The sequence below is a fragment of the Eleutherodactylus coqui genome, chromosome 11 (genome assembly GCF_035609145.1).
Source record: "Eleutherodactylus coqui strain aEleCoq1 chromosome 11, aEleCoq1.hap1, whole genome shotgun sequence".
In the NCBI taxonomy this organism is placed as follows: Eukaryota; Metazoa; Chordata; class Amphibia; order Anura; family Eleutherodactylidae; genus Eleutherodactylus; species Eleutherodactylus coqui.
The window spans coordinates 86,437,140-86,452,102 of NC_089847.1; the positions used below are offsets into that span (position 1 = coordinate 86,437,140).

General features: G+C 42.0%; 1 protein-coding gene across 1 annotated transcript in view; it reads right to left on the reverse strand.

The window, feature by feature from the left end:
* ATG2A (autophagy related 2A) overlaps nucleotides 1-14,963 on the reverse strand; it is a 105,524-nt gene that overhangs the window by 38,733 nt on the left and 51,828 nt on the right. The window contains exons 25-28 of the mRNA XM_066582931.1: nucleotides 14,808-14,900; nucleotides 13,171-13,241; nucleotides 7,389-7,465; nucleotides 4,289-4,459 (exon numbers count right to left, since the gene is read on the reverse strand). Coding sequence (XP_066439028.1) covers nucleotides 4,289-4,459; nucleotides 7,389-7,465; nucleotides 13,171-13,241; nucleotides 14,808-14,900 — 412 coding nt within the window. The remainder of the gene's footprint in view (nucleotides 1-4,288; nucleotides 4,460-7,388; nucleotides 7,466-13,170; nucleotides 13,242-14,807; nucleotides 14,901-14,963) is intronic.

Sequence of the window (14,963 nt, forward strand, 5' to 3'; positions counted from 1 at the left end):
GGGAAAATATGTATTCTCTGCAGCAGTGTCTCTATATCTCTTTGCTTCTCACTCCCTCCTCCAGCTCCCTACTACTCCTCTCCTTAGACTTCTATAGGCAGCATAAGAGAGCAGCAAGCAAAGACTCTCCCCTCACTACATTTAATCCGTGAGTTTCTGCTACTAGAGACACATGTCACTTTATGACAGGCAGTGGGCAGAAAATTAGAAGGAATGGAGACCCTGGTGGCCAGCACTTCAGCAGAGAGACATCATTTTAGGCAAATGAAAGCGATTTGCACTTTTGCTAGTTATTATATTGGCTACTACATAAGTGCAAGTTTGTTCGAAAATTAGTCATGGTTTAAACTCTTGCCAGGTACTAGTGTATTATGTCTCCACCGGAAGCGTGTGTGGAGACATGGGTTGGCCGGGATGAGTTACAGGGGATGGGCAGGACACTCTCACAGCTGCGGATTGGCTGATGCCACACACACAGCTCCTCAGAGACACATGTACCGGCTCTCACCACTGACAGCTCTCACATCTCCTCGCCCGCCTTCTCCTCGCCTCTCCTCCTCCTAATGCCATCTCCACTCTTGGCCCCGCTGCGCTCCCCACCGAACCTGATTGTTATTTTTCCTGCCGGGCTCCCATCTCCCCTCCTGGCGCTGCTGTACCGACCCTACTGTCACTCTACCTCCCTGGTCATACCAGGCTCTTCCCGCCCGAACCATCAAGACTGACAGCCCTCTTTCTATACGCAAGCCGGGAGAGGAGCGGTCACTCGATGCTGCGGTCAAGGACAGCCTGGCATGACCGACTCCTTCAACCTAAGAGCTCCGAGTCAAACTTCTAAGTTTGTTTTTTCTAAAATGTACGGGCAGCTATCATACTTACTGATATACTGATGCAAAATACAAGGGCAGGTATAGAACCTCATCCCCCAGCATGCAGACAGCCAATAGGATAAAAATAACACACTGAGAATACAACTAAGCTGTTATTATCTCAGAAGACACAACTCAGCATCCTGACAGAAGACAATAACCTACCACCACAGAGATCTGGTGGGGGGGTCCCCAACTCCAGTCCTCAGGGACCACCAACAGGTCATGTTTTCAGGATCTCCTATAGAGAGAACACCTGTGGCAATGTCTGAGGCACCGACAATAATTACATCACCTGTGCAATACTGGGGAAATCCTGAAAACAGGACCTGTTGGCGGTCCCTGAGGACTGGAGTTGGGGAACACTGGGCTAAAGGACCTGTGGTGATGTCACTGTTGTGGGAGGAGCCAAGCTCTGTTTTTGGTAATCAAGCTACTGTGAGTGTGATGTGCCACCAGAAACACTGCTACTGTAATGTCCCAATAATTACTAGTCTTCTATATGCACCACAGGCCAACATTTAGTCACCTCCTCCTTCTCCCTCCAGAACTAGTGCATGTAACAGAAAAAAGGGCAGGCTTGTATTGCTCATCAGACCTGTGGTGGTCAGGCAATCCAAGCATCCCCCTTTCTTCCTGCCCACCCCAGCCAAAGTTGGGGAAGGGCATGGTTTTGCTCGGCCATACTCCTGTAAAGTACTGCACAGTTTTATTAAAGCTCCTGATCAGAGATAGGTTTTCCAATTTCTCTAGTTTTAGAGTCTCTTCAAAAGAAAAAAATAACAGACAGCTTACAAGAGGCACGCGACCAGCACGGAGCTCATATGTTGTGTTGTTTACCAAATTAAATTCATTTCAATCTTCGATATCAACTAGTATACAGTATCTTAGATATCCGGCTAGTATACCGCAGTGTAACACACAAAAACCATAAAAGCACACTTCTTTCCAGTAGTGGGATGGCCAATTGTCCTGCAGATTTTAACATTATTCCCTTGGAGATAGGGCCATTTTCATTTTTTCCCTCTCCACTTTCTAAAATATCATAATTTTTTTTTGTTGTTTCATCATCTTATCTCATTGAGGCCTTTTTTCAGTGGGATCAGTTGTGTTCATCAGTGGTACCATTTATTGTACCATATAATGTACTCAAAAACTTTCAAAACTTTGTAAGTGGGATGCAATGGGAAAAAGTCTGGGCTGGGCAAATCTACAAAACAGCTTCTCCTAAAGAGGTATTCCCTATCATATGCCATTTTATACAAAAATGAAGCGGCAGCTGGTGGCCGACAGCTAATGTGCATGCATTCTAGAGATCCCGGCAACCTGCAGATCGTCACACACCGAGCAAGAAGTGCACAAGTGCTGGCCATCTCCGCTCGATAGCAGAGGTGGTTAGTTCCTCGAGCAATAGGCAGTAAACAGCTTTAAAGAAAATATAAGTTTCATGAAAATGGGGCATTTTTGGAAAAAAAGGCATAGCATTGGTTAGTGCTTCAGTTTCCTATTTGTAGTACATTGGAATGGGATTCTTGAGATGGGAATACAACTGTAAGCTGGAGGACCCAGCATGCCTATGCGCTACACTTACAGCTCAATGTCACACGTTATTTCTCCTGCAGTGGTGCAGCAGGAAAGTGGCCCACTTGCTCCAACACAGATTACACCTGATGACTGCAGCAGAACACCCTGTGATCATCTTATTAAAGACTCTTCTACCAAAAAGAAAGTACAGGTTGGACAGTCTCGTTAACATTTAGTAAAGGTTATGTTCACACAGCGGAAATCGGTTGTGGATCTTACCGCCTCTAAGAATCCCAACAAAAATCCACAGCTGAGCTATGTAGGGCGGCGGATCTGCACAAGGATTTAGTCCTTTTTCAATGGGCAAATACGTGTGCGAAATTCCCGCTGCGGAATCTGTCAAGAAACTACGTTGCTTTCTAATTCATTTTTTTCCACATGTGGATTTGAAATCTTAGTGCAGAAAAAATGTCAATGGCGTACACACTATCATGCTGATTCCTACTGAAATGAATGTGATACAGAGTAACTGCAGATTTAACGCTGAATCGGCGCTGTTCCACGGCATAAATCCACTGTGTGAACATACCTTAAGAAATCTAATCAAAGGGCATTCTGTTACAACTTAACCTATTAAAGGTCAAGCACTGTAAATTTACAGCGATTGGTCCTGGGCTTTAATCACAGCCTATAGTAAAAATACGGTGCGGGACTAAAGCCTCTGCTTCTGCAATCAATCAGAAGAGGGGTTTTCAACCCTTTCTGCCTTCTCCTTTCACTAGTACACAGCACTCAATGAGAGCTATGTACTAAAAAGTGAAAGTGGAAGTATAACTTCCACTACGTGAGCTGGCGTTCACGTGAACACCAGGATTCCCTGCTCCAGCAGAGCTGCAGGGTTATAGCAGACCATGATCGGCTCTGCCAGTGACTACAGGGGGATGTTTTTTCCCTGTAACTAGGGCTCCCATGGATGCCCCAACTACAGTAGGAAAGTGTGTAACAAAAAACATGTGAATGTCCCACAGAGGTCATGGGGAACATTAATTGTAAAAAAAAATATTACATAAATAAGTAAAACAAAATAACAGAATAAAATTAAAATAAATATGTACACAAAAAAGAAAATAACACAAAGCCGTCGCCGAATGCGCCCTGTAATCCCAAACCATACATATTACATATCAAAACATCTGAAACAAAATGAGGAACCCATTGCCTACTTTATTTTAGCGTAAATATACCGATTTTAAAAAAATTTATAAATGTTAAAAAAAGCCTCTGTTTTTTTTAGCTTTTTACCCCCAATAAAACTAAAAATCGGAAAAAAGTGAAAAAGATATTAAAAAAATAGCCCTATATGTCACCGAAAAAAAAAAACCCAGCAAATTAATTTTAGTAGCTGAAGGGAAAAAAAAATAGGGCAGTTAAACCTCCATATGGGTAAAATCCCTAAAAAGTGTCTGGTCCTTAAGGTACAAAACAGCTTGGTCCTTAAGGGGTTAAGAGAATATGACGACTATATTGACCGATAGATGTCAAGTATTTTACTCTGGTAGAAACGGTTAAAGAATAATTGAATCCAATATTCATTTCCCCGATCGCACACAGTCTGAACATCTATAATCCTCCTACCACAGAGACAGACAGGAAGATGAAAGCTCCAGAACAGAATGCCTTCATTTAATTTTCAACATATAACTTTACACAACTCCTACTATTAGTATTATGTAACCTTTTTGAAGTAAATGCACTATATCAACCATGCAATTTTCTGATCACGGTTATATTGAAATATGACATTTAATTAGATGACTTGCATCTGTATGCGTGATAAATCTTTGGAGTCTCCACAGAAGAGATGATCACAACCCGTTATTAATGAAAGCCGGTACCTGTAATTTCTGTCCTGCAATCTCAGTGGGTGGTTCAGGTTTTGGAGGGCAGTGCAGATCTCCATTGTTCATTACATACTGGGTGAGGTTGGCAAGCATGGCACAGGAGTCTGCGCAAGTGTGAATGTGGAGGACGTTGTTAGAGCATCGTAGTTCAAAAAGAGGCTGAGCCTGGATGGAGAACAAGAGTAGCAGAGTAATACACACTGGTATCAGAGATCTGATCCGATATATGCTAAGAAATAAGCAGAAAAAAACACTTTCAGCATTTTTGATTTAAGCAATAAATAACTTGCACAAAACATTCTCTTCAAATATAGCGCATGTTCACAAGTTGGTAATTGTTGGGACATGTATGTGGGTATATATTCACATATCGGGACATGTATTTTGTAAATATCCAAGGCTGATACCTAGGGCTCATGTCTACGACTGTGTTTTCAGTGTATAACATGCGTGCATTGTACGAATGCGTGATACGTGGTGAATGGAGTCAATAGACTCATTGATTTATGCAATACATTCGTGGGCATGAGCCCTTAAAGTGGTTTTGTCATAAAAACAAAAAAAAAATTCTATACTCATCTATTCCTGCCGCGTCAGTCTCCTTACCACATCTTCTCATCACTGAGCTTCTGCAGCGCTCCCGGGTCATTTCACCGCACGCTGGACGGCTTGTTATGAAGGCTACATTCGTTACATTCTTCTTCCAGGCGGGTCAATGAAGGTCACATTGTTCACTGGCTAGAAAGGAATGCTAATCTATTTCGCAGACAGCTCGCATGAGCAGTCTCTGAAGTAGATTGGCACTCCCCCAGCTGGCCTGTTAACTGTGACGTAGCGTACATTACCGTCAGTCTTCTTCCTGCCAGCCAATGTACGTAACCTCACAGAAAGCAGAAGAATCAGCCAGCTGCAGGTGAGGCAATTCCCCCTGGACTGCAGGAGACAGGAGAAGATCAGTGAGGTGAAGATCTAGTAAGTAGACTGACGGAGAAGGAATAGTAATATAGAATTTTTTTTTTTAATGACTGAATCCCTTTAAGATTTCTGCCTCACATGCTCCGAAAGACGTCATAAGAATTAAAGACCCATTGTCATTAAATGGGGTTAATACATGGCATTTCCATTTGGAATGTGGGAGAATGACCTCTTGGTACCGAACACATGGAGATGGATTTCTCACTGCCAGCATAAGGGCCCCATCTTTCTCTACCCAGCAGAAGAGATCAGACTCCTGGGTAGAGAAAGCACACAGCATCGTGTACTGACTGACTGCTTTAGCGTCTGTTACATATATTGCCAGTAGACCATTTTGGGCCTAAAGGACAATTGCTGTGCATTTTTAAAGGATGAAGACTGTATTTCGCTTTTGGATACCTCGTCTGGGACTTTTCTCCATATACTGTGGGGATAGTTATATAATAAATGGGAGAAAAAAAATGATTTCACTGGAGTAGCCCTTTAAAATGTCATCCACATGGCCGATGCTGTAAGCTGTTGTGGATTTTACATGCACACAGCCACATGGAAAAACAACAGCAGTTCTGTTGCATGTGAATTTAGCCGAATATGGATAGCCTATCCATAGGATAGACAATCAATTTCAGATTGGGGAGGGGGGGGGGGGGGGTGATCAAATCTTGGCACCCCCAATATCAGACAACTGAATGGGCTGCAACACTCTGGTGAGCATCACGCTCCCTTTAATGTTTATCAGGTACAGCTACATATATTTGTTCTGCTTGTACCTGGTATTCTGCTCTGTCCCATTCAGTTGAAAGGCAGTAAGCTGCGAATGGGATGCTGCGCTCAACAGTGTGTTGCAGCAATCAATATAAGGGTCCTAGAAAATCCCTATAAAAAGGAAGTCCGTCAGGTCTTCACTATTAATATGTGGGACTGCGTTATGAATGAAGCGGTACCTTTATTTTCTCCCTTTGAGGTTTTGATCAGGAAATAAGGGCTTAGAAGCGATTCATTTACGGTATGATAATTAATGGTGAACAGTCTGATGGGCAGTTCACATTGAGCTCTCTCCCTTCCTTGCTGACCGACGTCCTGCAACAGGCTGCTGGAAGATGTTTTGCACTCCACCTATGGCATGCCTGCACCGCTGGGACAGGGCATGTATGAACGTCTTTCCAGACTGAGAGGAAGTCACAGAGCATGCGCCGACTCTCTCTATGCGGCGCAAATAAAGTGCAGCCATTGCAGAACATCAATCAGAAGGGGGTATTTTTTAGCTCAAGATAGAGGGAGAGAGCCTGGAACGCAGTGCGAGGTGAACCACGCATCAGATGGCGCACCATTAATTGGCATACTGCGCAGGAAGTTCTTCTGAGGCCATAACTCCTGATGAGAACCTCAGAGGGACAAAATAAAGGAACGGTTTCATCCATCATGCAGTCACATTTTACAGTATATACAGTTTAGATTGCTAAAAAAAGACCTGACCAATTTCCTTTAACCCTTTCCAACCCACTGTCTGACGTCTTCCTACATTCTAATTGAAGCTTGTACAGCTCCAATGTCAGAAAACGTCCGACAGGGTATTCTTACCGTCTATTGCCAGCCACTCCGCTGTTGGAGCCTCTCTGGCGCACACACTGGCTTTAGCCAGCAGATGGCACCACTGTATAACAGCAAAAAGAGAAAGCCTTTTAGGAAACCCTGAATCCAAAATTGGATTGGAAAGGGTTAATGACACCACTGAAAGAAACATTGTAGCCAATAAAGGAGTAAAGAATTAGTGAATCATTTTGCTTAATTCACTATATCTCCTAGCTTGTCTGGCCACAGAATGGGAGAGAGGATTTGGCCATTTGTTTTCTTACATTTTGCTAAAGCAATTCACAAACCTTGCAAATTTCATTCATTGGTTAAACGCATCCTAATGTTAAGGCAAATAAAGGACAGATTCTCCAATCAGATTAAAAATGATCATTTTAATTCTTAAGGTGTGACTAGATTTCATAAGTATGGCTTCCTAGTGATGGGGTTTTCCTCGAGTTACTAGCATGGTATGAGACCACTAAATATTTCCTTTCGCGGTGTTGATATTTCATCTGATGATGGATTACAATAATCTCATTCATACCAGCTTAGATGAGGAGTTTCCTTTCCAGGTGGTGATGACCAGTTCTAAAAGATCTACATCCAGGACACAGACATAATCTATGGACAAAGAATCAAACAATCAGAAGGATGTGGGGAATTCAAAGTTATAGTTTTCCATCCAGTAACAGGAGCGAATCTAAATCTGTATCTGGTTATAGTGGATCTCCAATGTCTTGGACTGAAAGTTTCATGATGGCATGCAGAAACAAAGTTCTATATGCAGAAAATAAAAGTACATTATATAACTAGCTAGTAGAGCACAGGGCTCTCTTTGACCTGGCACTTTTCTTCTGCATGTGCTGCAATGTGGAGGAGGAGAGCAGGCGCTGTGACCAAAACTTATTTTCCCTCATAAAATACCAAAAGTAATCCACAATTATGTTAGAAAAAATTGTCTCCGCGCTTCGTGGTACTTGTATTATACGTATAGATACACTTTACACTTAGCGATAAGCATAAAGGCGAGTGGTAGCGTAAGAAAGACACTTACTGGGAAGGAGGGGGGTGTGTATAATACAGAAGCCCCCTCCTTGAAGTGTTGACTCCAATCACTGACGACGGTGCACACCGGTGTACTGGATAAAGTCCAAGGTTTATTTCATAATCTACCGATTGTGGAAAACGTAACAGGCAACGCGTTTCGGTGTCTCAGTGACACCTTTCTCAAGCCAAATAATGCATAAAAGTCATATAAAACATGTACACAACATACTCACATTTATAATGAAACCGAAAATGAAAAACTCAGTGCATCCGTGGGTAGCGCCATATTGTGGGCGGGGTCTGCTTTGGCAACGTGTGACGTAATGGTAGGGGGAGGAGCCAGCTCTGGAACGCATAATGAACCGGGGGGGGGGGGGGGGCATGGGCGGGCGGACTGTATGCCCAGAAACTTAGGGATAGCAATTGTAAATGTGGAAGAAGCCAGGTAGTGGATCCGTAGTTATTATGTAAACAGGCCGTGTGGTATGCGGGGGGCGTGGTCTTCTGTGCATCGCGGTCACGTGGGGACCGTACGCTGCGTAATCTCCATGGGAGGGGTTTATGTGTGACACGGTCTCGCTGGATTGGCGTGCCGTGTCTGTTAGCTTAGAGAACCTGTTAAAAGTCGCGGTAGCCGTGTGTAACGTCATATCTAGGGGAGGGGTTTATGTATGACACGGTCACACTGTGTTGGCGTGCCGTGTTTAATAGCTGGGAGGGACCCGTGGTAAAGCGTGGTGATGCTGGAATGGCGTGCCGCGTCATTAAGGGAGGAGGTGGGGGAAGGGGGGGCGTGACTAGATTTGGAGACGTGGTCACGTGTAATAGAGGTCATGTGACCGGCAATATGATGCGGCACCGCTATGTTAGCGTGCTGCAAGGGACCAATATGAGTTAACAAGGGATGTAAACTGCTGGTAAAATGAATGGATGGATATAAATATAGCTAATTTATTAATATTAAAATTGATAACAGGCCGGATACTGTTTGGCATATTAAAAATGTTAAATGGGTATTGGTGTATGTAATTTAATGTTTAAAATGGTATGGAAATGAATTGTGGAATTAATTGTTGTTAGAAAGTGTGTGTGTGTTGAGGGGGGGGGAAGGAGTGAGAGTGGGAAGGGGGAAATGGGATTGCTAAATGATATTGATTATTAATATTAAAACATAATAAATAGTAAAAGTTAGAATAAATATGCATAATGTAATATAAATGAATTATAATGCTATCCACTGGAGGGTGTTAGTGACAGGTGAGTATTAAATTATTAAAGTACAGATAAAGACAATACAGTAAAAACAATAGTATAAAGACAATGGATTAAATATTTTTCTCTAAAACTTCATTAAGCCCGAATGGGGCTAGAGTCTTCATTTTGTAGATCCAATACATTTCTCTTCTTTTAAGAAGAGAAAATCGTTTTGAATGAATTTTTTTTTTATAGGTGTTACTTTTAAACCAGCGAAATCACAGTCATGGTGTTGGAGGAAATGCCGGGATACGCTATGGTTAAGAAAACCCTTAGTTATATTGTTTCTATGCTGTCCGATGCGTATTCTTAATGCATTGATGGTACGTCCCAGATATCCTAATCCGCATGGGCATTCTAGATAGTAGATTATATAATTAGTGGCGCAATTTAGTAAGTTTTTGATATAGTGTGTTGTGCCATCCAAATGAACCTTCATCTCTTTTCTGCCGTGGGTAATGAGGGCACAGCACTTGCACCTAGGTTTTCCACATCTAAAGGTACCCTTTATATTGTTTAAGATGGCGTTGTTCCCTATTATTTTCAATCTTCTCCTTTTTATGATGTTTTGGATCCGTTTATGCGGGCATGAAGGGGCTACTAATTCTTTAATAGTTTTATTCCTCCGGAATGTAAGGGTTGGATTGGCGGCAAGTGGATTCTGTAGAAAAGGGTCCTCTTTCAGAATATTCCAATGATTTTGAAAAAATTTTCGGATTTTGGCATGTTGGGTGTTGTATTTTGTAATAAATCTTGGTTGGCCATTTGACAATTTTGAATCACATTTTTCTTTGTTTTTATTTTATTTTTTGTTGTCATGTCTTTTTCATCATTTTGTTTCAGAGCTTTTTTATAAGCTTGTTCAACTAGTGAATTGGGGTAACACTTTTCTCTGAAACGTTTTTTCAGGATATCTGATTGGGTAATAAAGTCATCGGTTCTTGTACAATTTCTACCTAAACGGGTGAATTGTCCGTAGGGAATATTGTTTTTCCATGTTTTCGCATGGCAGCTCTTATAGCTAAGATAACTATTAGTGTCCGTTCTTTTGAAGAAGGTTTTGGTGATTATCTCCTGATTTTCTACATATAGTTCTATATCCAAAAACGTTGCTTTAAAATTACTGTGTTCTTCAGTGAAGCTTATTCCCAAATTATTTTTGTTTAGTTTTTCAATGAAACACAAAAGACCTTCTTCATTCCCTTCCCAGATGAGGAATATATCATCGATATATCTGCGGTAGAACTTTATATTCTGTTCTCCTAACTTCTCTTCTTCAAATGCCCCCATGAAAAGGTTTGTGTAAACAGGTGCGAATTTCGTACCCATGGCGGTCCCTTTCTGCTGTAAATAAAATTGATCTTTATATGTAAAATAGTTGTTGTGTAGTATAAATTCAATGGCTCTGAGTACAAACGCTTTTTGGTTACCAGGCATTGGATCGTCTTTTGATAGAAAGTATTCTACTGCACCGTCGTCAGTGATTGGAGTCAACACTTCAAGGAGGGGGCTTCTGTATTATACACACCCCCCTCCTTCCCAGTAAGTGTCTTTCTTACGCTACCACTCGCCTTTATGCTTATCGCTAAGTGTAAAGTGTATCTATACGTATAATACAAGTACCACGAAGCGCGGAGACAATTTTTTCTAACATAACTGTGTTATATATTTCTCTGTGAGGGTTACCCTAAATCAGGGAAACCCCTTTTAAATGTCCTGCAGCTCTCCTGTTAATAAGTGGATCGGGTACTTGTGGAACTACATCGGAGTTTCGAAGACCTTGCGGCGCATTCCTATCCTACTTAAAAGTAATGGAGGATGGAAAATATAAATGATGTACAGCGTGGCTCCATAATGCCAGTCAATAACATTGAAATGCTGTATGACATGTAACAGTTACTTTCAACAGGGACTAATACAGGGAACACCGATTTTTTAAAGAATAAGGGAATTACTGCCCTCTAGTGGAGATATGCTAATGCTCGAAGAAAACCTCTCCATTCGCTTAAAATGTCCATTTTAGTAAACACTTCTGTTCCCCATAATGATATAATAGTCGGGCAGATTTTTTTTTTTTTAGAACTTTGCATTTTGCAATTTCTATGCTAATCCTCCTGGAACAGAATAAACTGATTAGGGCCCATTTAGACACAACAATTATCGCTCAAAAATCGCTCAAAGCCGTCTTTTGAGCAATAATCGTTGTGTGTAACTGCACTTACATTCTGCAGTTTTCGGCAAACCATGGCTCGTTGTTGTCTTTCAGCGTGCTGAAAGACAACTATAAGCCTTATCAGGGATTCACAGCGGGATACAGCTGATACTGTTGTTTCAGCTGTATCCTGCTCCCTGATGAAAAGTGGGGTATGAAGAACGCAGCTGTCCAGTTCTGAAGACACTCAGAAGACACCCCGCTTGTCTTCTGCATCCTCCGCTCAGAGCGCTCGGCTGTAAAACAGCCAGGTGCTTGGAGCGGGGAACAGCTGGATGCAGAAGGCAAGTGGGGACACCCCGCTTGTCTTCTGCATCCTCCGCTGGGAGCGCTCGGCTGTATAACAGACGGGCGCTCCCAGCGGGGAACAGCTGGATGCAGAGAACAAGCACCCCCCCACTTGTTCTCTACATCCTCCGGAGCGCAAGGTGATCACTCAACGTTTGAGCGATCATCTTGGGACGTAAATGACACAACAATTATTGCTTAAAAGTCGCTCAAAAGATGCCTTTGTGTCTAAATGGGCCTTAACTATGTGTTATTGCTATTGCCAATTAGGTTCTGTTCACATCGACATATGTACATTCCAGGATGTATATGTTAAATGGATATCTCTGACAGATGTCATACATCAGCATCAGTTACCTTTTGAGTCTCATTGTAAAAGAGCGTATACGGTATGTTGAAATACAACTTTTTTTTACTGCACACTGTTCTATGTAATAGCGTAGTCTACTACACTATTTCATATGGTTTTCATTTTCTGCGATATATTGATGTATAGCAGCTAGATGGAGAGCAAAAGGACAATCTTTTGGCCTCCATCGTGCTAATGTAACCCTATGGACACGATTAGTTTGTACATCGGGAGCCTTATGGTGTGCATGCTAAATGGACATAAAAAAAGTGATTTTAACGTAGCATGAACGATGTACCTACAGTCTATCACGGTCAGCACTGACTGATAAGGGACACACTCTATTGAGAAGTGAAATGGTACCACCCAGTTGTCATTTTATTCCTACATTTCCAGGAGGAATATCAGAGGAATGGCAGAATAATAGTTTTGAAGATAAGATGTTCCAGAATTGTTCTCAAGCATTTGTGTTTGATATGAAATATGTCAGGATGGCCGACAAGTCCATCTAATGTTTCTCCCTCTCCAATAATTGTCTATCATGTATTCATAATCCCTTTCCGTGTAATTTTCTGAATTTATAGCATTAATATTCTCTACTGCAAGAAACAAATCAATAAACATCCTAAGGCCTCATGTCCACAGGGAAAATCAGGCCCGCACGGACTTCTGCTGCGGATGCACTATTATTGTATTTTTTTATTGAGATGGAGCTCCCGTACACGTGTTCTGCGTTAAAATGGAGCATTCCGCGTTTTTTTTTCCTGTGTGTGAAATCTGCAGATCACGTAAAATACCATCCGTGGCTATTTAATTAACCGCGGATGGTCAATGCTTTCCTATGGGATGCGGATTTGTGTTTTTCCTCCTGCGTGGATTTGGTAAATATAATTTCCCCGTGGACATGAGGCCTTAAGCAGTAAAGAAAGGGGCTTAAACTTCAATAAAATCTCAAAAAAATGAAGATTAAATTAAGTAAATGCTTGAAGTTGTAAGTTTAATTCCAAACAATGCATTATTTTACCTATTTAATAAAATGTTACCATTTCTCTCATCATGTAAGAAGAATGCAGTTTATACTCCTCCTAGGGGCATATACTGTCCCGTCAGCTGACTAGGTATATGGAAATCACTTTCGCTTCCGCACTAAGTAGATTACTGGTAATATTTCCATACCTTTCTTTAAATCTGTAACCTCGGCTTCACATTTATCTGACAGATAAAGAGCGGAGTCATCCAAAATAAACCTATGAGATAGAAAAAATTAGAAAAGAAGAACAGTAATTCTAAACATGAACAACGAGCAGTCAAAAAATAAAGTTAGAAACTAATATAGGGGCGGGGTGGGAGATGAAAGAGAATATTCATCTGAATGAGACCAGGTGCTCCTAGACGTCCCTCTGCAAAATAAAGGTTACTATTTCTACACCACAAATCAGCAATAAAGTATATCTGCTTTTACAGAACTCCATTTGCACAAATGTTGAAGTTGCTGCAGATCTTTAAATCCGTGGGATGGCCTATATATTGCGGAGTACTTTTACATTCATGCTATGGATTTTATCATCTGTGATGCAACACATCCAAATGTAGCCACATATGTGCAGTCATATAAATGACAGAGATTATCTTCCCGGTCTAGACTTGCCCTAACTGCATTTAATGAAAAGCAGGAAATATTCTGGTCTCTCACCGCCCTCCAAGAGCTGTGAAGTTTAGATAGTTAATGGGGTTCGGTCATTAAAAAACAAAAATTCTATACTCACCTATTCCTCCTTGGTCAGTCTACTTGCCAGATTTTCTCCTTGCTGAACTTTCCCTGTCTCCTGAAGTTTGGGAATGAGGGGAGGCACTTCACCTGCAGCTGGCTGATTCTTCTGCTTCCTGCAAGGTTACGTACATTCATAGGCAGTCACCTTCATGCCCGGAAATGTACTCTACGTCACTAGTTTACAGCCTAGCATGGAGTGCCGAGCTATTGCAGAGACTGCCCATGCCTGCTGTCTCTGCAATGGATCAGCATTCCTTCCTAGCCAGTGAACGCTAAATCACAAAGACGTGACCTTCACTGACTTGCAGGTAGAACAATATGAGGAATGACGGCTTCATAACAAGCCGGTCGGCTGGAGGCGAGGTGACACGGGGGACTGGTTAAGATCAGGGAGAAGATGATGTGGTAAGGAGTCTGCCTGGGGAGGAATAGGTGAGTATAGAATTTTTTTTTTAATGACAAAACCCCTTTAAGTACACACAATATTTATTATTCTTTCCCACCAGAGGGGTGGAAATTTAGAAAGGGATAGCATGGGGATAATGAATATGATTGCATTAATACACTGCCTAATGGCAACTTTTACAGGGGATGATTATCGTTCAGAATCGTTCAAGCTGCCGCAGGAATTAGAGCGATAATCATTACATGTAAATGCATACAGCGACTCAACAAGAATGCATGCAGAAAACTGAACAACGCACCATTTAGTGTAAACAGCAGTCGTTCACTTCTGAACAACAGTTTGTTTACTGTGAGTGGAGGCGGGTGGGGGAGAGAACGCTCCCCGGCCCGCTCCGCCTTAATTCTGGCAGTGTTGTGAGCAATGGCAGCGATATTTGCTCCTGTGTAACAGCACAGGAGCAAGCACCACTGGGACGAGGTGCCGGGCATCATTTGCCCTACAGGTAGTCCCGTGGAAAAGGAACTGCTGTTACACTTATAACCGAGCTCACAGACCACATATGAAATGTTGACCCGTTTGTCTCCATATGTTTAAGCACGAATATGGTAAATGGACTGCGGTTTACACAGGGCTCACCTGAGGAGGAAGGTTGAGGTGTCTACCACTATGTTGCTGGATAGAGTAAACGTTTCGGCTGTAAGGAGGACTCTGACAGGGAGGTAGAGTGGTCTGACAAGAGAAGGTATAAGAGAGTTACATATCCCATTTATTTTAGTTTTTTTCAGTATTGTG